The 22,162-nt window shown below is 39.5% G+C and overlaps 2 protein-coding genes across 9 annotated transcripts; one reads left to right on the top strand and one right to left on the bottom strand.

Annotated features, from left to right (window-relative positions):
- Positions 1-502: 502 nt before the first annotated feature.
- mettl25b (methyltransferase like 25B) lies at positions 503-8,581 on the bottom strand. Its single transcript, XM_044358344.1, has 8 exons — positions 8,480-8,581; positions 7,826-7,944; positions 6,332-6,548; positions 6,160-6,222; positions 4,397-4,534; positions 2,527-3,362; positions 1,312-1,496; positions 503-1,209 (listed from the first exon to the last, which is right to left on the bottom strand). The coding sequence occupies exons 1-8, from the start codon at positions 8,579-8,581 to the stop codon at positions 1,124-1,126; spliced, it is 1,746 nt and encodes a 581-aa protein (XP_044214279.1). The 3' UTR covers positions 503-1,123.
- On the top strand, positions 8,360-16,837 carry isg20l2 (interferon stimulated exonuclease gene 20-like 2). 8 transcript variants are annotated; one of them, XM_044358353.1, is made up of 6 exons: positions 8,362-8,471; positions 9,674-9,763; positions 12,545-12,632; positions 12,737-13,404; positions 13,785-13,985; positions 14,625-16,837. In XM_044358353.1, exons 4-6 carry the CDS (start codon positions 12,790-12,792, stop codon positions 14,736-14,738), a joined length of 930 nt encoding a protein of 309 aa, XP_044214288.1. In that variant the 5' UTR covers positions 8,362-8,471; positions 9,674-9,763; positions 12,545-12,632; positions 12,737-12,789; the 3' UTR covers positions 14,739-16,837. The 8 variants fall into 8 exon arrangements, with proteins under 8 accessions (XP_044214284.1, XP_044214281.1, XP_044214286.1 ...); XM_044358349.1 differs by having other exon boundaries at positions 8,360-8,471; positions 9,677-9,763; positions 12,545-13,404; XM_044358346.1 differs by having other exon boundaries at positions 8,360-8,471; positions 12,545-13,404.
- Positions 16,838-22,162: the final 5,325 nt, after the last annotated feature.

Raw genomic sequence — 22,162 nt, 5'->3', positions numbered from 1 at the left:
GCTGCACTGGGTGACATGTTCCTTCATTATGAAGATTGCGGTCATGGTAGTTTTGACTTTATACTACATTATAAATATCTCAAAGAACTTCAGCACAAAGTCAAGAGGTTGTGATATGAAGCATAACCAGCTAGTGAAGCTGAAATCAGAACAGTGTTCCTGCACATGCTCAGTGGCGTCTGCTTTACACAGAACTACTCTCCAGAGAATGAAAATGTGATCGCTGTTATTAGTCTTTGGAGCCGTTTCTAAACAAACTAATGTGACCAAAACCTCTTCATAATGAGGGAACATGTCACCCAGTGCAGCGGTGGGGCTGACTGACATGTTTTTAATAGTTTTTGATATATCAGACTTTGGATACACACACAATACTTGTAAGATCAATTAATTAATGGGTTGGCTCCAAACATGAGATTACCATCAATTAAAAAACATGACACACTTTAGACTGTTTTAAAGTTGCATAAAACATAAGTAGCCAAGCTTCTGCACCAGAAAATAAAAGCAATCATTTTGTTTATTGCTTTGAATTACAGAAACAGTAAAGCACAAAACATGATCGTCCTGTAGTTCTCTACAAAGAGGAACAGAAACAATTCAATATTAAAAATAAAAATAAAAACAGGGACAACAATACAGTGCATTTGTACATAGAAACCACACCATGTCAGGAAAGCCAAACACACAACTGCTTCTGTGCGATCATGAAGACATTGAGTGATAACCAGTGTGAAGAGTCTGGCGTCCACAAAACCATATGTTTGGACGGTGTGAAGGCTGTCCATTTCAAGTGAGCTGGCATGTTCCTGTGTAACAGAGAAGCTGAACATCTGAAGGGCTCTACTGCAGCAACAACATTTACTCATTCTGGCAAATATACAGCATGTCTGCAGCTCAGAGCACGTCCCAATGCCAGCAAAGAAAATCTTCCCTTCATGTTCATTATTTAATTTGTCTAAAAAGAGGCTAAAATCACAATAAGCTTAAGACTTAGAGTTCCTTGTATAACTTTTACTGTCATGATCTTGAGTCGTCTTTCATTTTGAACAGGTAAGTGTGAGTTTTTACACCAGAGAGTGAATAATATAGTTTGACCTAGGAGTTTCCATTTTTCTCCCTCCTATCCACGAGTCTTGAGAGCCACCAGCACAAAGTTTCTTGGAGAAATGTTTGGGTCAAAGAGAGGAACTAGCTGACTGTCCACACCTGCAGAGAGATGAGGCATTAGTTAGAGCTGAAGGGGAATAAAAAAGAGATGCAATTATACAGAGAGTGTGACAATTTGTTATATAATATCGACAGGCTCACCGTTCTCCTGCAGGTAGATCATCCTGTCCAGCAGCACCAGCGTCTCCACTACGGGAGCCAGCAGCAGTGCCAGGCTGAAGTACACCACCACCCTACCCTGCTGCTTCAGCATGGCCTCCACCCGCTCCGGGTCCAGAGGTAGCCCGGGAGGCAGGCCGACCCGAGCCAGACCCAGCCGGGCGTACCTGAGAGGGAACATGGAGGTAGACAGAGGAGGACATTATCTATTCGCTGACTCAAGAATCCAACCAATGCACAAAAGATACAAAAAAACAATAAGTAATTGTGGAATTTGAAAGTTTCTGACAATGGCTGAAAGCAACACATAGACTACTCCAGGAGGAAAGTTTCTCTGAGCTCACCTTAAATCTCAGTTTAACACATGTACGTACGAGCGTGATTTGTGATATCACAACTAGTTTGGAGCCAATCGTGGTCCAGTATGCAGCTTACATAAGTGTAATGTAGGAACTTGAAGCCTCCAGTGGACAAACACTGAAAATGGACTTTACGGTGAAGGAGGAGACGCCTTGTCTCGAGCAGGAAAACCACATCAGGTGCAGGCAAAACACAATAAATATGATTGTCTAGATAATCATTTATCAACAGTGACACTACACATTACACACTTCACCAACCCCTGTCAGGCTGTGCTGTGATATGTGATGTGATGTTAGTGATGCGTTTTTTGGACAGCTGAGAATTTTAGGGAAGTTTCCCATGACAATATGGTGTGACAGAGCTGTTGAAATTAGGGATGCAAATTTTAAGCAATTTTCTTAATCGATAGTTACTGCAATACTTTAACTACATCAAGCTCATAATACTTATGTACTTTTACTTAAGTAGGATTTTTCATGCTGGACATTTACTTATAATGTAGTATTTTTACATTGCTGTATTGGTACTTTTACTTAAGTGAAGGATCTGAGTATTTCTTCCACCACTGATGTGCGGTCAGCAGACAAACCTCCAACTCCATTTCATTAAATAGTAAGAGGCTCCACTTAGTGGCGTAACTGGGTACTACAGCAAATCTAGTACATTTTCTGACAGTTACACTGCACGTCCCTTGTCTTCTGCAATGTCAGTTAACATAATATATATAAATATATTAAATTATTAATGGCAATTCATCAATAATTGATTAATTATTGACACCCCTAGTCGAAATTAAACCAATGTAAATGCCTGCAGGCTGCAGTGTTCACTCACTCTGTAAAGGTTAATAAATGGGCTTTCTTTATAGTCTGGATTCCTGCTCTGCGTAGATCCGGCCTCGTATCCCTGATGAAGGCCTCCAGCATCGCCCGGTAACAGTGTATCCTGAGCAACTCGCTCTCCTCCCGAAGCCTTCGAATGTAGTCCTCCACAGCATGACACGCACCCTCCCGCGCCTTATAGGACAGCTGATGACCTGGCAACCCCCGCACCCAGGAGCTCATCGGGTAGCCGAACTCGGAGGGAAGCGACTCGTGGCCTGGCGTCGGGGGAGCAGGAGGTTCAACCAGTCCTGGAGGGGTGGGGTTTTCTTTGGTTGTGATTTTCATGTAGCAACACGCCACAGAGGTGATGCCGCGCACATGTGGACAGTTGACAAAGTGGCGGAGGAGGGTGGTGCTGAGGTCACCACAGGCGTGGAGACCGGTCAGGACAAAGTCTGGATAGCCTTTCTGGCTGTCTTCCTCGAGCCATGACGCCTCCTGACAGACTCGCGGGACACATGAGCAGCAGTTGTCGGCGGATGATGACTTCTCTTCAGACTGGTTCATGCTCGGCTGACGTTGTGATGTCATTTCAAAGTCCTGAGAGCGAGAATCAGAGTCTGTGGAGCCGTGAGAGGATGAAGTCTGGATCACACGAGAACATGTCTGATGCTCGGAGCCCCGGAGTCTCTTTTTGCAGGGTCCAGATGGAGTTGGGGGACCTTCGCTGACACAATTTGCAGAACTAAGCTGCTTGACGAAGGCCTCCCATGATGCCTTGGGGTTTACCCAACCGGCCACATGGCGTGGAGAGGAGTGTGATGCTGGGAGCTGAAAGGAGCAGTTCTAAGAATAAGAAAGATGTTCATTAATATTGATGTTGATGGTCTGATATCTTCTTAAAAGCCGACTTTAAAGCTGCTATATCAATATTTTTCATATTAAGTAACAAATAACTACTCCTAAGATCATCAGTTGTATTAACGAAACCACAAATAATCATTACCTGATTCCCCTCAATAGTATGGAGCATTTTAGCATGTTTTAGTTCATTGTTTCGTTCTCTGACCTGCAACTTTACTGTCCTAAAAGCATTGTTTTCCAGCTGCAGAAGGCAGCTGTTTTCAGTGAAAAAGCTCTGATAAACTCTCTTTATGCTACCTGCTCAGCACCAAATGGCAGAGAAACAAACTTAGTGACGAGCTCGGAAAGAAAGTGGAGAAGTTAAAGAGATAGTTATTTTTCTCAGGGGTTAATGGAGAGCAAATGAGTGAATATTAGACTTACATTCATCAGAAACATGAATCCAAATGAATGCTGATGTTGTTCTCTATCTGCTGGATGAGTAAACTAAGCTACTGTTTGCTGACAAGCCACGTCAACTTATTAAACTTGAAGGTGATTATATGTTAACCTTGTGTTTTCAGCTTGTTTCTGCTGCCCCCATGTGGCCAGAAATATTATTGCAGGTTTAAAGATCTATTTCATTCTCAAATGCTCTATGACAGTTAGTCATCAATTTGTAAAATTTAATTGGATGCTATAGTTCATTTTTAGGTGTCTTATGAAGTTCATTGTTAGACAGTGTATCTCATTACAGTTCATAAAGAGCAATATGTTGGAGCATCAACACAAAGATGCACACAGCTGTAACTACAAAGAAAGAACATTTACTTCTGTTTTTGATTTCCTACAGTTATCACACTGCCTTTCGACAACACCCTGAGAACGGGTGTGAACTTGTTACTTAACAGACAGTTAGCGCCAGTTGGTGGAACTGTAACTGTATCTGGTTTACATAACTACCACAGAATGGTGAAAACTGTAGATGTTAATAAACAAGTAACACTGAGAAGTCAAACCTTCGTCTATGAACCAACCTTTTTCTGCCTTTCCTTCTCCAAGGCCCACAGTAACTGTCCGTCAAACCTGGACGCCATGGCAACCAAGGTGTGATCAGCCTCAATAGCGGTCAAAGACAGTCCGAGCCCAAAGGACAGGAAACGAGTCAGGTGACCCTGTTCAGAGCACAGTGGTGGACGAGAATGATTTACTGCTTGACCTCAGATTCTGCACTCCTCTGAATGTTTTTCAAACTGTCAAAAAATACAAAGACTGATTGGCTAAATGGCTGCTTAAAGAGAAGCTGCTGCTGTGTGCAGTATCCTTGCAGAATAAATGTTACAGAAATTTATGGAGGGGGACTTCAATCCAGTGGTCTGTCTGTAATTTTTGCCTTTGATGTCCACAGTGTACACTTGCATTCTACAGAAAATAATCTCTTTTAAAATGTTATAGATGTTGCAGAAGTCCTTCTCCTCTTTATATTCAGAAATACTGCTGTAACAATTTGATTATACTGTCTACTTATGATTAAAATGTGTATTTATTTTTTATATATGAAGAAATTTCATGGATCAGTAAGTTTTATTTGTGGTGAACTAGTTTCCTCCCTCCTCCTTGTTCTAATGCTAGATGCTCATTGATCGCTTTGTATCTGATTGGCTAACCAGCACTAATTACCTTAAAGTGGATCACCTGTGTGTTTGCTATTTCAGAGGCATCTGTACTACATGCTGTTGTAACACTGATGAAGGCTGGAAGGTGTTTTAGCTTTTTGTCTTCTGTGAATAAAGTGACTCCTTGTCATTAGAGGTTTTGAATGAATCTTTATCAACAAATGAATCACCATTGTAACTAAATCAATCAGTAGCTTCTGGCAGTGAAGCTCCTGTTACTGGTGACGGAGCTGTTGTCAGCTCAGCTGTGATTCACAGTACCTATTTGCTCATAAACGCATATTAAAAGACTGAAATTCACAGAAATGATCATAATCTCATCATCAGTCATAATCTGATAACTCAGAAATAACAGGCTGTTGAGCTATTAACCTTGTGTGTAGCTTTATGCTTGTATGTGATAGTTTTGCCCTGAATTAAGACGTCAGGCTGTATGAACTGTGACACGTTCACCTACTGTTGTACGTACTGAAGTGCATTTGAATGGTGACGTGACTGCTTAGTGAATGAACAAAACAGTCAACGACTATAAATCTTTGAACTGAACTGAACAAAGATTACATGTTTTTGGTCGACAGGGCAGGATTAGTTGATTTTCTCTGAAAAAAGTCAAACAGTTCCTGTTGTAATAAACCTGATAGAATGGGACCAGGATCAATTGATAATCTAATCAAGTGACTGTACATATAGTTTACTATTATTACTAGATATTGTGGAAAAAAAGTTATAATTTAACGTAATGTTGCAGAATCTTCCAATGAAGGCTGAAACATCATTATCAATTAATCTGTCAAAGATTTTCTTGATTAATTTCTTACTTGTTTGGTCCATAAAATGTCTTAAAATGGTGAAAAATGTCAATCAGTGTTTTGTCTCAACCAACAGTCCAAAACACAAAAATATTCAGTTTACTGTCATAACTAAAGAAACCAGAATATATTCACATCTATGGAACCTGAGAATTTGGACTTTTTTTTTTTTAAATGACTCCAAACCATTAATCGATTATTAAAACAGTTGGTGATTTATTTAATAGTTGGCAACTAATTGATTCATCGACTAATCATCACAGCTCTACTTTTTTAATATCAGCGCTCTGTCTGGTAATAGGGTTGAAATGATACCTGTCCAGAGCCGACATCCACGACTCTGCTGCAGTCCGTCTGGCCACAGAGTTGTTTAACCAGCTGGGAATAATAATAAAAAAGAAAAAAAACAATGTTAACAGAAAAACAAATTCATGTTTTTAAATTTCACTTAAACAGCAGTGACCATAGGAAATGAGCTATTCTGTACCAGGCCCAGCTTGCGAATCTCATGCTGTTTCTTGGGTTTGACGTGTTTCCTGAATATGTGCCCCAGCAGAGAGCTCTGACTCTGGTTTTCCAGGAACTCTTCAGGCTTCACCAAGCCAGCTGCTCTTCCCGTCTCCCGCCGGCACTCTCTGGGAAACGCCAGGGCGTGAGCTGTGGCGCGGAAAGCCAAGAGGGACAGAGGCCACACCGAAGGATATCTGTAACGACAAAGAGTCTTTATTGTTTAAATTCAAGGGTAATGCCAATATTATTCTAGATTTTACATAATATCAAAAGTCTCATGAGGATGCCAAAATACAAATTATTCACAATACCAGAAAATAACCAGACTGCAGCTTCTTCACGAGTCATCAGTAGTTTCAATATGAAGTGAGAATTTCAGCCTGAGACTCCTGATAAGCGTAGACTAAACAAGTAATTCCTTATTTGCTGCAAGACTTTACAACAGCAAACCAAACAGTTTCCTGTAGGGCTGCAACTAACGATTATTTTCATTATTGTATAATCTGTGGATTATTTTCTCGATCAAAGAACAGGTTCACAATTTTTCAGGTCTTAAAACAGCACTCGGGTACTCTAATAAATACTGAAATAGGTTTTTCTGGCCATAATCATTCCTCTTGTTTATACTGACAAGCACAGGATCCCCTCTAAATGTTGATTACAATGAAAGTGATGGAAGTCAAAATCCACAGTCCTCCTTCTGTGCAAAAATGAAGCTAATATGAAGCTTCAAATGAGTCAAATCAAGTAGATATCTTTCAACATTACAGTCTTTTTAGTGCCAAAGTCCCTTTTTTTGTTACCATACTTCCACCTGCAGCTCAACAGGGAAACACTGTCCGAGGAAACACAAAGAGGGAATTTGATGCTAAAAAGACTGTAAATGTGTCAGATATCCACTTGATATGACTAATTCAGACTGCTGAAGCCTCATATAAGCTTCACATCAACTTTTAAATGACTGTGTGGACACACTGTGGATTTTGGCCTCCATCACTTCCATTGAAAGCACATTTGAAGGATCTTTTAATATCCAGTATGAACAGGAGGAATGATTACAGCGAGGAAAACCTCTTTCACTGTTCATATGGACACCTGACTGCTGTTTTAAGACAGACTGGAAAAACCTGTGAACCTGTCCTTTAATCGTTTGGTGCATAAAATGTCAGAAAATGGTGAAAAATGTCCATCACTGTTTCTGAAAGCCCAAACTGATGTTTTCAAGTGTCTTGTTTTGTTCACAACTCAAAGATATTTAGTTTACTGTCATAGAAGACTAAATAAACTTTTATCAAAATAATTGGGGATTAATTTAATAGTTGACAACTAACTGACTAAATTAAGTAATCGTTGCAGCTCTAGTCTCCTGATGTGAGTATATTAAATGAAACTATTCCTGTAAAGCTCTGGTATTTGCAGTTGTGCAGATTTCTTTCTTTGTTCACTCTGAGTAATGTTTTCCCTGTTTTACCTCCTGTCTCCATGTGTAGCATCCAGTAGTAGGTCTGCAATCTGTGGGTATGACAGGTCCTGCAGCACAGGCTGCCAGGTGTTAGGTAATGTGTGCCAGAGATCTTCAGTGAAGAACTCCTGCAGGGGAATAACAGTCAGTTATTAGAAAGAACACAAAAAGGACGGATGAATCCAACTGTCTAACTGTTCTCAACTGAAGAATATACAGGATTTTAATTCAGGGTATCTCTGCTGCAAGGCAAATTTATTTATATAGCACATTTCATACCCAGAGGCAGTCCAAAGTGCTTTACTGAGTACACAAGCAAAAGCACAAAAACAAATGATAAAAACAACAAAAGCACACAGAATAAAAACATTAAAATAAATAGTAATCAATTGACTATTGTAGCATTACACAGTTTAATTAAAAGCAATGACAAACAGCTGATTTCATTGATCTAGTGGAGTGAAAACCTTCATACGTGTGTCACATGGTTAGAGAACACTACATCTGGCTACACATGTGCACAATGAAGGATACAAACACACACGAGTCTTATGAAGCTTACTGAAGTTGCCATGGCAGCATGTTTTCTACATGTTTTGTTTCAAAACGCCACTCCTCGAAACTACAGTGGAAAGGCTGCAAACTGTAAAAAACGGTACGTACAATTATATAGGCGTTAGATACGTGGCTGTAGTGAGACAGAAACGTGGTGAGTCTTTGCGCCAGATCTCTCTGTTGTTCTGCAGAAAGGCTCGATGTAAACATTTCGGCATCTGACAGCTGACAGTTGGTTTGTAACGTTGTTTTTCTAGTTAAAACTAAACTGTGTAAGGTGTGTGCAGCTCGCTATGTAATTATGGACACTTGGAGATCTCGCACAGTTCTGAAAATCAGCATTTAGCTAACCTAAGTCTGAAAGAGACCCCCGTGATTATCACTTCACGAGTGCTTGTTGTGTTTAGCTAAGCTGGCTAGCTGTTAACTTTCACGTGAAGAGTGCCGATGCGTTCAGGTGCTTCCCGTAAGATCTGCTCTCAAATGTGACGCTCGTACCGTAACGTTAAAACAAGACCTGCAAATTAAAGGACAGTTTCACAGTTTTTCAAGTGTGTCTTAAAACAACAGTCATGTGTCCGTATGAATAGTGAAAGAGGTTTTCCTGACTGTAATCATTCCTCCTATCATTTAAAAGCTGATGTGAAGCTTCTATTCAGCTTCAGCAGTCTGAGTTAGTCACATCAAGTGGATATCTGACACATTTACAGTCTTTTTAGCATCAATTCCCTCTTTGTGTTTTCTTGGACAGTGTTTCCCTGTTGAGCTGCTTGGCACTAAAAAGACTGTAACGTTGAAAGATATCTACTTGATTTGACCCATTTGAAGCTTCATATTAGCTTCATTTTTGCACAGAAGGAGGACTGTGGATTTTGTCCCCCATCACTTACATTGTAAGTGCATTATGAAGGGATCTTCTAATGGTCAGTATGAACAGGAGGAATGGTTACAGCAAGAAAAACATGTTTCACTGTTCATTTGGGCTCCTGACTTTTGTTTTAAGACAAGAAAAAATTGTGAAAAATGAAACTGAAAAACTGCAAACCCGTCTTTTAACTAGCTAAACTGTTTTCTTCTGCTGGTTTATGGGTCGTTTTATTAATCCAGTGGTAAGCTACGTTGCCGTTTGGGCTGTGGGGAGTGAATATATGGCAGAAAACATGCTAAGGATGAGTTATTAAGGTTATTACTCAGAAGTGATGAGTATGTCAGTTTTTAACCCTTTCATTTTTCACATGTTTGATGGTTTTTGTTCTATGTTAATGTATGACTTACATAACTGTCTTCTGATTGGTTATTTAGTAGATCCTAACTAACCAATTAGATGCAAGTATGGCCCAACAGGTTGATGTTTGAAAAAGTTGCATCACACTGAAGTGCAGCATCACAGCAGTAAGTCAGAGCTTTAGAAATACTTTTATAACAGCATTATATATATGTTATATTATACATATGTGTTAAACATAATATTTAAGCATTGAAAGTGCTATATTAAGCATTATATATCTAATAGCACAACATGTTTAGATACAGGACTCTTTTAAAAGTCATTTAACATTACTATGGTCCCTCAGCAAGTCTGTTTATATCATGAAAATTAAGTTTTGACATAAAAAAAACAATATATTAGCATAGTATAAAAAGTTAATATTTGTTAATAGATGTAAGCAGCCATTCTGCTGAGAGAAAACACAGGTGTATAGTAACAAATACAAGGTGCACCTGTGTTTTGTTCCTACCAGGAACTGTTTCAAGGCTGCTCACAGAAAGTAGAACGATAAAATGAGCATATGACAGTTCTGTTACTGTGGTCAATGTTTCATTAGTTAGTTAGTTAGTTAGTTAGTTAGTTTACTGTTAAAATATTGCATCTCTTCAGTGTTTTCCAGTTCTTTTAAGAGAAAACTACAAATATCAATAAAATTCTAGTTGTAAGATTTCACAACTTTTCGGACCTGACGTCCATTGCAATGGGCATGCACTTTTTTTTTAGCCTCGTTTCTACATGTAATATGAGTAAGAAAAAAGACAGAAATAATTTTTTCCCATGGCTTGAAGTAATTTAGGTCTGAGGGTGTTAAATCTATTGTAATGTTAATGACATTAGACAATAGATGTTAATGATATATGTCCCACAAAATAAAGTCAAAAAGCTTTCACGTGAGATATTTCTCATTCAAATTCATACTGTGTCTTTGTCTGTTCTGCACTGTATATATTGATTTTTATTACTTAATTATCTGTACACATATATCCTGTTAACAATTACTGTCCCTCTCCTTCTTTCACTGTTTATGTTTATTGTTTAATATTCGTGTTATTGCACTTTCTGGGCACCTGGACCACTTTGAATTCCTTGTACTTGCTAATTAGCAAATAATAAATAATAATAATATAATTCTGAGATAGTTAATGTATTTCCAACAGTACGTTTAACTAGTCTTGCAGTTTCATTTCAATTCAACTCAATGAGGCTTTATTGGCATGACCATATTGAAGTACAGAATTGCCAAAGCACAGTCTACAAAGTTATACAAACAGGGAAGAGCAAAGGTTATTATGTTAACCTTATAGTTTGAAAACAACAGCCATGTCAACAATATTTTGTGATGTGATTGACATTAATCATGCTTGAATGAGGAAAAAAGAAAAACAGAGTAACAAAAACAGAAAGCTGAACTAAACTGATGGATATCAGCAACAATGGAAATAATTATAATAATAATAGTTTTGATTTGAAAAAAGTTTCTATATAGTTTATATATAATATGTATATATAAACTATATATAGAAACTATAATGTAGTTTCTTTATATACAGTTTCTTTCTGTACTCGAAGGCATCATGACCCAGATATGTAAACCGTCAATAAACGCTAAAGAAGAAGAAGAAGAAGATGTTGACCCGGATATCGATAGTTGATTGGGTACAGGAAGGAGCGTTTGATACACAATGTGATGCAGGTCTGGTTTCTATTTGACAAAGTTATTTTTACAGATTTTCTAATCGAGAGTCATGTGCAAACAAACACGTGAAGTCTAATTTTCCGTTAAAGAGACAAATCGAGTTCAGCGATAAATAACCGCGGAATCAGCGCAGAACAGCTCAGTTAGCTTAGCATCGCGAGCTAACGTCCGCTGGCGGTTGACGTCAACATCAGAAAGGCAGATACAACAGATTGATTAGTTTCTTTAGTTTTCGTGGTCATGGATCAGTAGCTTTTAAATCACTTTAACACCGCCGAGTAAGATAAAGCCAATTAGAGCTGCAACGATCAGTGATCAACAGAAAATTAATCAATCGATAACTATTTTGATAATCGATTCATCATTCTGAGTCTTTTTTAATTTGAAATGCTAAAATTTTCTCTTTTCAGCATCTGAAATGTGAATATTTAATAGTTATTTTTGTTTGTTTTGTTTTGTTTAGGGCTGCAATTATTTGTTATTTCCATTATCGATCAATTTGTCCATTATAATCTCGCTTAATCGATTAGTTGTTTGGTTCATAAAATGTCAGAAAATGGTGAAAAAAGTCGATCACGTTTCCCAAAGCCCATGATGACGTCCTCAGCTGTCAGTTTACTGTCAAATGAACCAGAAAATATTAACATTTGAGAAGTTGGAATTAGAGAATTTTGACTTTTTTCTTAAAAAAATATCTCAAAATGATCAATTATCAAAATAGTTTGGGATTAAATTAATGGTTGGCAACTAATCAATGAATCGACTAATTGTTGCAGCTCTGCTTTTCAGTAAACAGAGTATCTTTGAGTTATGGACTGTTGGTGGAGACAAAACAAGACATTTTATTTTGCATCTTTGGCTTTTTCACCACCTTGATTGACACTTTCACCATTTTCTGACATTTTATGGACCAAACAACTAAGCCATTACTCAAGAAAATAATCAACAGATTAATCAATAATGAAAATAAACATAAGCTGCAGCCCTAAAGCCAATGTAGGTTGTTTCATGTCACATAAATGAATTATAATCTAAATTTAGATGATGGGAATCACCGGATTTGCAGGTTGTTACATTTCTGTGACACTTAAACAACATTATCAGATAAGAAGGCATTAGTCAAGTCGTTGTTATAAAGTGTTTTTACATCCAAGTTCTACAGATCAAGACAGGGTTTGATGACATGTTGTTTGTGTTTGTCATGCAGGATGATTCAGCTGATACAAACTGGACTACGGAGGGCGACGACCTGTTGAGGAGGTCAAAACAAGCAGATCCACCCGCTTGTTTTGTGTGTAAGTGAGCTGATTAAACATTACACGTGACGTCTGCCGGCGTGCAGCCGTAACCATGTCGGACATTACGATCAACACGTGCCCTGTTGACGATGTTTCATCAGGAAGGACCCCGCCGGGGAAACGAAAGAGGAAAAACAAATGGTTCTTTAAAAAGATGCGATATTTGGAGAGGAAGGGCTACGTGGAGGACAGACACAAATACAACCACGGGATGGGACAGTCCAGATCCAACCCAACTCCACAGCAGAATGGAGCGTCCAGCAGGCATCCATCGCTTCCCGCTTCCACACAAAACAAAAGTTTACCTCATGCAGGCAGAGCGGTCAGTGCTTCCCACTGTAGCTCCAAGCCTTCAGCATCCACACACAGCCTGCCTTCCTTGACTGTCACTGTGATGAACCGAGGCAGCCACGAAACGCCAAAGGGACCTGTGAACTCAAGATCAATAACCACCACCCCCACCCCCACCACCACCCCCAGCACCTCAGGGGCAAGCAGCCATAAACCCACCGCCGCGCTCCCCGCTGGCCAAACATCAGCGGGACTCCCTACGAAGTACCTCGCTGTAGACTGTGAGATGGTGGGCACGGGCCCGAAAGGGCGCATCAGCCAGCTCGCGCGCTGCAGTATAGTGTCCTACGAAGGAGACGTGGTTTACGATAAATTCATCAACCCCTCCATGCCTGTCACCGACTACCGCACCCGGTGGAGCGGCATCCGGCGCAAAGACCTGGAGAAGGCCACGCCGTACCCCGAGGCCAGGAAGGAGGTGAGGAAATGACAAACTCTGGGATATGTGGTCATTCTGACATCATTTAACAGGTCAATCTTTAGTTGTTCAGGAGTTTCTCACATCATCCGAAATATCTTTTTTGTGTTTAAATTCTTCATTTACCTGCTGATTTATCGCAGAGTTTCTCTGACACAGTAGAATAGATCAGATAGGTGCACAAGTCTATTTACTATGCAGCCTGTTTAATATGAAACAGAATTAAAACTGGTTTCGTTTGGCCAAATCAACCCTGCTTTGACTAACTTAAATTTTCCAGCAAATATATCAAAATCTCTGCAGTAGTAGTTGTTAGTTTTCCAGCGTATTCTGTATAAACCTGATGAGTTCTGTGAGTGAAATGTCTGATCTGTCGGCAGATACTGAGGCTGCTCATGGGGAAGGTGGTGATCGGCCACGCCATCCACAATGACTTCAAGGTCCTCGGTTACTCTCACCCCGCTGCCTTGACCAGAGACACATCTCGAATCCCGCTGCTCAACAGGAAGGCCGGCTTTGCCGAGAACGAGTGCGCCTCACTGAAGAGACTCACCAAGGCCATTTTCAACCGTGACATCCAGGTAGGAGAACTTCTGCTGCAGCACAAATGTCCCAAAGCATTAAAAACATTTCAGTTTTTCTCATAAGATTACAACACTTTGAACCTTTCAGTATTTTACGTGCACATTTTCAATCACCCGTCTTTAGTGTTTAACGTGTTGATCTTGTGTGTGAATAAGCGTCTGAATTACTTTTATGTGAAAGTCACGACGGCAATCTTACAAGGTCAGACGTAGTAACATTTCCAACTCAACTCAACACTTCAACTGAACGGTGTCAGATTAACATAAAGGCTGCAGCAGCAAAAGGTTAAATACACACAGAAATATTTGCCTTATTAAGAGCACTGTAACAAATCTGTCGCTTTGCTGTCATCTCATATGCACATAAAATATAAAATCAGTTAATAGGAAAAATAAGAAGTATATGAAAGTCACAACTTCACATCTTGTCATTTTATTGCTCATGTATTGTCAGACTTTATAAAATAAGCTGCAGAATTCTCTAATAAATGAGGAAATTAATGAAGATTTATTCAGGGATTCATTATATAAGAAAGGGGAACGAGCGTCTGTCAATCTCACACGTCGGTCTTCAACAGTAAAATAAGTTTTAAAATCCGTCACTCATGCCGAACTTGTCCTTTCTTGTGTCCTCAGACCGGGAGGAAGGGCCACTCTTCTGTGGAGGACGCCAGAGCCACTATGGAGCTTTACAGAGTGGTGGAGGCGGAGTGGGAGAGGACGCTGGCCTCTAAATCGCAGGCCAGTTAGTGCCAGATTTGAGGAGAAAACACGGAAATAAACAGGTTTTTAAATGGACATTTGTTGCGGCAGGTATGTGGTTCGGACTGCCCTACTTTCCTGTTGATACGTGAATGAAGATACCTGGGAAAAAAAACTGTACATGGTGGTTCAGTGTTACTGAATAAGCACCTACCAGCTGCCTGAGATAATAGTGAAGCAGAATACATGTACTGTAACTGTTGGTTACATTGGTGCAGTTCCATTCATCCTCAGGGTTTGTGTTTAAATGGTGCTCCTGCCACTAGGGGGCAGTCACGTCTTCATTCCAGCGACGCATCTCTGTGATCTCACACAGAAAATAACTTGGTTTTAAAATGTAAAAGAAGAGAGAGAGATGTGCTTTTAATCAAAGCTGCGGTTCAGCGGCTTCAACCCAGTGTCACGTTTACACCACAGTGGTGTATTTTCATCTTCTTGCAGTTTTAATGATAAAAAAAATTAAAAAGTTAAAAGTCTGACCAGATGCCACTAAAGGAGCTCCATCATGTGTCGCTTTTCAGTGCAGATTTGTGTGATTTTTAAGTAAAAAAAATTGAGGTAACATACTGTCATATTGTTCAACTTTGATCAACCAGTGATGTTCTTCTGGGCTGTAGCAAATGTTTTTTTCCTTGTGTGGTCAAAAGAAAAGTATGTTTGTTCATGTAGAAGTGTTGAAAGCAGGTGCCTTTGAAAACATTCACGGTGATGTTCGGTACTGTGCAAAAGCTTTAGGCACTAAAAGTTAAGTGAGGATGCTTTCAGAAGTAATGCCATCAATAGTTTACTTAATCAAGTAAACAGCAGGAACCTAAATTAAATCGATATTTGCTGTGAGCAGCTTTGTCTTGAAAACAGCAGCAGTGTTTCAGGTACTCGGCAGGTCGGTCGTTCCTGCATCTTGGAGAAGTTGCCGCAGTTCTTCTGTGGATTTCAGCGTCTCAGCTGCTTCTGTCTCTTCATGTTAATCCCAGACTGACTCCATGATGATCAGGACTCTGTGGGGACCAAACGATCTGTAGCAGGACTCCTTGTTCTTCTTGTTGCTGAAGATAGTTCTTTATGACTCTGGCTGGATGTTTGGGCTCGTTGTCATGCTGCAGACGATCAGACGCCTCCCTGATGATGTTGCATTATGGACATTATCTGTATATAAATGTGGACGTCATGACAGCTCCTTAAAAGTGAAGCCAAAACATCCTGATCGTCCCCTGGTGGATGACTGCAGTATAGGTCATAAGTCCTGCCTCGTCCATGTTAGTGGATGGGACATGAGCCAAATTAAAATGTCAAAGTTCATGTCAAATAAATGGTTTCTGACAGATGGTTTCTGTCATTTTAAGTAGTTCTTATCACATTATAAGTGTTCATTGTGTCATAAGTGCTCATTTTTTATATATAAGTTCGTTTTTAATTGGTTATTTGACGATTATAAAAAAGGGGTGTGGGGTTATGATTGACAGCTGTGACAGCTGCTCTCAAACCTCCGTCAGACTCCAAATGACGTCACACAAGCAAGACGGCGTCTCCTGGAAAGGAGATATTTTAGCTTCACTTCTGCGTGGCAGCAGGAAGTGGAGACGCGTCGTCCATATTTATATACAGTCAATGATTATAGACAAGAATCTAAACATAGTCCATAAAACCTTTGCACAGTACTGTATTTAGGAAAAAGAAAAACAATATAAAAGGCCATATACACACAGGATCTAGAATACTGGAGAGGGATGCCAAAATTTCAAATATAAGGAGATATTCTGGTGAAATATTTCCACCAAAATTGAAAGTTACACATGGTAACAGATTTGCTAAATCCCCCACATCCCCTAAAATACCTCAGTGGTAGCTCCGGCCCTGATGTTCCTCATATCTCTGCGTGCACTGACTGTCTTTGTAAAACTCCTACGTGTCACAGTGGCTGAAAAAAAACAACCAGCATAAAGTTGTTCATGTGACCTCTCTGCAGTCGGTACATTGAAATCTGCTGTTACTTACTTTCAGAGTTCATACAGTTTTCTATGCAATGTCAGATGAATTCAGTTGTCTGCCTTCAGCTCTGTAACTTCAATAAACCATTACCACATTCATTTTGGACTATTAGAGTAATTACTGTAATTGTGAAGCCAGACATCACAGATATGTCTGTCAGACTGTAGACGGGAAACCTGGTGTAATGATTTAGAGCACAAAACAGAAAACATTTGACTTTGCAACTTTATCCAAATCCACTGTTTATGCTGCATGTCGTCTAGAGCTGCAACAAAAGCATAAATGCCAAACTTCAGCTAGTTTCAGCTTATGGAATGTGATTATTTAATGCTTTTGTTGGTCATTACGTGATAGTAAACTGATTATTTTGGGTTTTGGACTGTTGGTTAGACAGAGCAAGACATATGTCATCGCCTTTATACGTCCCCTAAGCTTCATATTAGCTTCAGATAAACTTTAAAACCCCATCACTTCCATTGTAAGTGCATTATGTAAGGATCTTCTAATGGTCAGTATGAACAGGAGGAATGATTTAAAACAAGAAAAACCTATTTATATGTTCATTTGGGCACCTGAGTGTTGTTTTAAGACAATTGTAAACCCATCCTTTTAAATCCAAAAGTAAGATTAATTGACTGATATATCAGCATCGTTGTGAACATTCCTACAACACATTTTGCTGTTTGACTTTGTGATTGTGAATATGTAAAGCTCCCTGCTAGGATTGGGTACCAAACCTGTTTTTGGTACATTTTGGGACTGGCCACAGTGTGTCCATTAAGGGTGTGCCCGAATACAAATACATTATTCAGCAAAGCACAAATAGTGGGTTTCATACGAATATTTGTTTCATACATATATTTAAAAGAATTATTTGTTGGGGGTGTTCCCCAGAGATAAAACTGAACTCCCAAGGGACTCTCCACAAAGTTAGGTTGTAAAAAAATAGGCAATAAATGAAAAGTGCAAAGCAATAATTGCCTTTGAAGTTCCTCCCTACACATTACACGATGTGCTGTCTCTGTGTTATGGGTGTATAAATAGGTAGAGGTCTGTCTGCAATGAGGTGATGAGTAAAGTTTTAGCTCAGTAATCAGCGCAGTCGTCTATGATCTGGGAGACTCCAGTTCAGGACCCGATGTGGGGACCTCCTTCGTAAGGTAGTTTATTCATGAAAACTTATTGTAAAACTTAAATTTTCTAAAATTAAAAGTGTCATAAAAACAAAAACAGGATTTTTAAGCCTCTTTCCACTTTTATTCGAATACAAATACAGATACAAATAATTTTGCTGCCTCAACAAATACGTGTCCATAGCATCAAGTATCAAAAATTGTACTGTACTGAGATCTGGCATCATATTTCACGTCAGATTATTTAATCTCTATTCCTTTTCTGTGGTTAGTTTTTGGTTTAAATTATAATTCTGAAGTTTTGAAACGTTTTAGACAACATGTAATGTTTAAGAACTTTGGCCTGTTTTGTTTCATGAAGTTGGTTCTGGTGGTATCGTTTTGGCACTAGTGTTGGAACATTTCAAACAATCTCTTCAAACGATCTCTTTTCATCGACAGCTGCATCACGCAGTTTGTTCTCCTCAGATTCGACACTGGTGTCCAGTCCTGCACGCTGGTGTAAACATACAATTCAGCCTTTAGTCTCACACTGCTCCACTTTCTGTATCCTCTGGTGAGTCTTTGTCCTTAAAGGTGAGTGAATCAGCACTATTTCCCTGCTGTGAATTCCACACCAGCACATTAATTATACAGCAGGCCATCCTTCCTGAAAAAAAAAAAACAAACCTCACCAGACACAACTGCTGGTACAAAGAGGCTCATTAAAAGAGGAGGAAACACATCACACCTCACAAGCAACAGTCTGCACCAACACCAGCGATGTGTCAACAGCATTTTCTGATTTTAGAGAGCATGATTTTGAAGATATATTTCAAAAGTTTTTTTTAGAATGAAGGCAATCATTCAAATGAAGCAGGTGAGAGAAGTCTTGAGATAATAGGATTTGGGTCTTTGAGGCATCACTAAATAAATCTTGGTACAAAATGAGATCCTCTCTCCGTTCAGCCAGAGCTGAACACAGTTTGCCAGTCTTTGTCCGTCTGCTGAAAACCACAGCATCACCACAGAGGATGCCAAAGCATCTGATGGTCACAGTCTAAGAAATTGGCAAAGGACGCAGTGTAATCTCTTGTGGTAGAAATTCTTGAGCTGTGAACGCCACAGTGTTTTAGGTACTCAATGGAGAACAACACAGTAGAAATCTGGAACCACAGTCGAAAAGTAGAATTGGCTTAAGATAATTGAAAGCTTTTAACGTTGAAAGGCCATGTTAATAAAGGCTTTGAATCTACTGAGTTTCTTTGTTTAAAGAGTGCTGTATTCAGGGTGTTGAATGCTGACATTCATTTAAAGTGTCTGCTCGCCCAATTACAAAAGCACATTTTTTTAGTTCACCTAAATCATTTCAACCCTTTAAAGGAGACATATCATGCACATTTCCAGGTCTATATTTTTATTCTGGGGTTGTACTGGAATATATTTGCATCATTCAGAGTTCAAAAAGCTTCTTATTTATCTTATACTGGTCCTTTATTCAGCCCCTCAGTTCAGCCTCTGTCTGAAACAGGCCGTTTTAGCTCCTGTCTCTTTAAACGCACAATATGTAATTTCAGCCACTAGGGGTCTCAATCAAAACAATAACAAAAGACGGAGTGTGATGACGGTGTGAAGTAGCAAGGGATCATGGGAGTTGTTGTCTTCGTTGTTAAATAACCAGCTACACCGGGATAGGATTACTCCAGTGTTCATCATCCGGGATGTTTTTACCAGGAGCCGAATTATCCTCCTCTCTAAAAACAAACGTACATGCAGATTAAAATCATTAAAAATACTAATTAAAGCTGTTTCACCTAAAAAATCAATATTTCTCCGACGATGTTTGGTGACCACGGGACTTCCTGGAGGGGCTGTTAGCCGAGCTGCTGCTAACGTTTGTCCAGTTTATTTCTCTGATAACTGAAGATCCAGACGTCCAATGACTAAAATCCCTCTTCTGGCTAAAAGATATAGTTAAAAACAACCTAAATTTATCACGAAAATGTGTCTTAAAACTGAATTAAAGTCAATTTATAGCAGTTTGTGTGGAACAACCACAACGCCGATGTATTATCTTGTATGTGTATAAGTTACTCTTTGGTAGACGCCATTGTAGCGGACAAACACAGCGCCGCCGTATGCATCTGGTGCGTGTTTACTCTTTGGTAGAGGAGGTATGACGCCATCGACAGGCGACCAAATGAAACGGTCCGTTACTTTGATTAAATTACAGATTTCTCTGGGTTTGAAAATTGTTGGAAACATATGGGATGATAATAATAATTAATAATTATTAATAATAAAAAATTAATAGTAATTACATATAATACCTTAAATGCCCCCCTCCTGATGGGCCCACTCTGTTCTGATTGGTCAGCTTCAAGAAGCTTCCCCAGGCTCCAAAGGCTACATAAACACGTACCAAAGAATCCGAATCCGATCTGAAATATGAGACAATGAACTGACATCAGCTCGTCAGAAAAAAAACCCTGTCACAAACGACGCATTTCTGAGCAGATTTCTATAAACGTTCACCTCACGTTATGGAACTTTGACCATGTTTAACAGAGATATTTGACATCATAACAGTACATAAATAACATAAAATGACAAAAAGCATAATATGTCCCCTTAAACTAGAGAGTTTGAGTCCTTCTTCCACTGCACTGTAGACATTAGTGGGTACTAAATCACATTTTCTTGGCGTCACAACACGTGTGATCAAGTGTGTAATGTGTCATTTTGTAGTGATAGACCAACTGAGAATTACCACTAGAGCTAAGAATTATGGTTCTCCCACTATAGATGAAAAAGTCTGCATCCACACACAGAGGGGTATTATGGGTAACTGTGGGTCACAGAGGCTCACAAAGGAGCTGATACATAAACCTCCCAAATCTTAACAACATATTGTGGCCCTAAGCCTCAAGCATTATTGGTTGAGCCAAAGCCTATCAGGAGGCGGGTACTATCCTCAGTTTAAAAGTATAAAGTATTAAATAAACAGTTGCATCACTATTTCACGTTTGTTACGTGTAGTCTGTAAAAGCAGGTGGTTTTTTAGCATCTTTCAGCTCATTATTTTGGTTTTCCAACCCACAGACGCCTTTTTTTTTATCATTCTCATTTGCATCTGTAGCAAGTGTCTGTTTCCAGTTTATGTTTAGATTTTACAGAATTGGTCGGCTTCACGCTGGTACTGAATATTATTTATCTGACTGTAATCATGTTAAGGACTCAATATACTTCAAACGAACCAGGTCGTACGACATGTAAAGGCAAAAGTTTTTATATCTGTGTTGAAGGAGCACATACAGGAGGTGAGGTGAACAGCCTGCAGAGTTTTTGTACTGTGGATGCAATACTTCATACAAATGATAAAAATGGCAGTGGAAGAGTATTCAGATGTTTTACTGAAGTAAAAGTAGCAAAACCACAGTGTAGGAATACTCATTACAATTAAAGGTAATGTGTTCAAAAGTACAAAAGAATTAACATCAACATATATAATTAAAGCTGCAAGCAGCGATGATCGGGCCCTCGCGTCCTTGCGTATGTCAGGGCTCGGCGCTGGTGAAGGGCTTCTGTCACGGGCATATAGATGTCCCCAGACCTGGGCTGTTTTCAGACAGTGCAAGGGGAGAATAACGTCACATCCTCAATCACCTACTGTGCCTGCTGCAGGGGCTGCTGCATTGAAATGTCGTAGGGGGCGCTATGGAGCCAGTTTTCATCACTGACTGAATATTGCTATTTAGACGTGTTCAGGCTGGGAGTCTTATCAAACATGTAAAGTTTGGTGTAGACTCGAGTATTTACACTAAACTTATAGCAATTTTGCCTGTCATGGCGAAACATCAAAACTCAACGCCACGCCACGGCCACACGCTTCAATGATAACTAAATCTTTTGATAACTTTTGATCACACACTACTGTAGATGACACACTGATTTTGAAGTCGTTACGATGAATTCTGTAGGAGGAGTTTGTTAAAATACAAGGTATGCGAAATGGTCAAAAAAACGCGAAAAATGACCACTTTTATCAAGATGGCCGACTTCCTGTAGGACTTACAATACGGCTCCAAGAGGCTTTTTTGTGCGTCTTCACATGATACACAAGCCTCCCGAATTTCTTTTTCCTAGATTAATCTGGAAGGCGGAGCTACAATTTTGAAATTTTCAAGGGGGCGCTGTTGAGCCATATTGTCACGTTTATGCAAATGACCTATCCAGGATTTTAACTGGTGTTGCTCCAGACATGTGTGCCAAGTTTCGTGATTGTTGACCCATCCCTTATCCCTAAAATAC

This window comes from Thunnus albacares, chromosome 8 (assembly GCF_914725855.1).
Source record: "Thunnus albacares chromosome 8, fThuAlb1.1, whole genome shotgun sequence".
Lineage (NCBI taxonomy): Eukaryota > Metazoa > Chordata > Actinopteri > Scombriformes > Scombridae > Thunnus > Thunnus albacares.
This window is presented reverse-complemented; position numbering and strand designations above follow the sequence as displayed.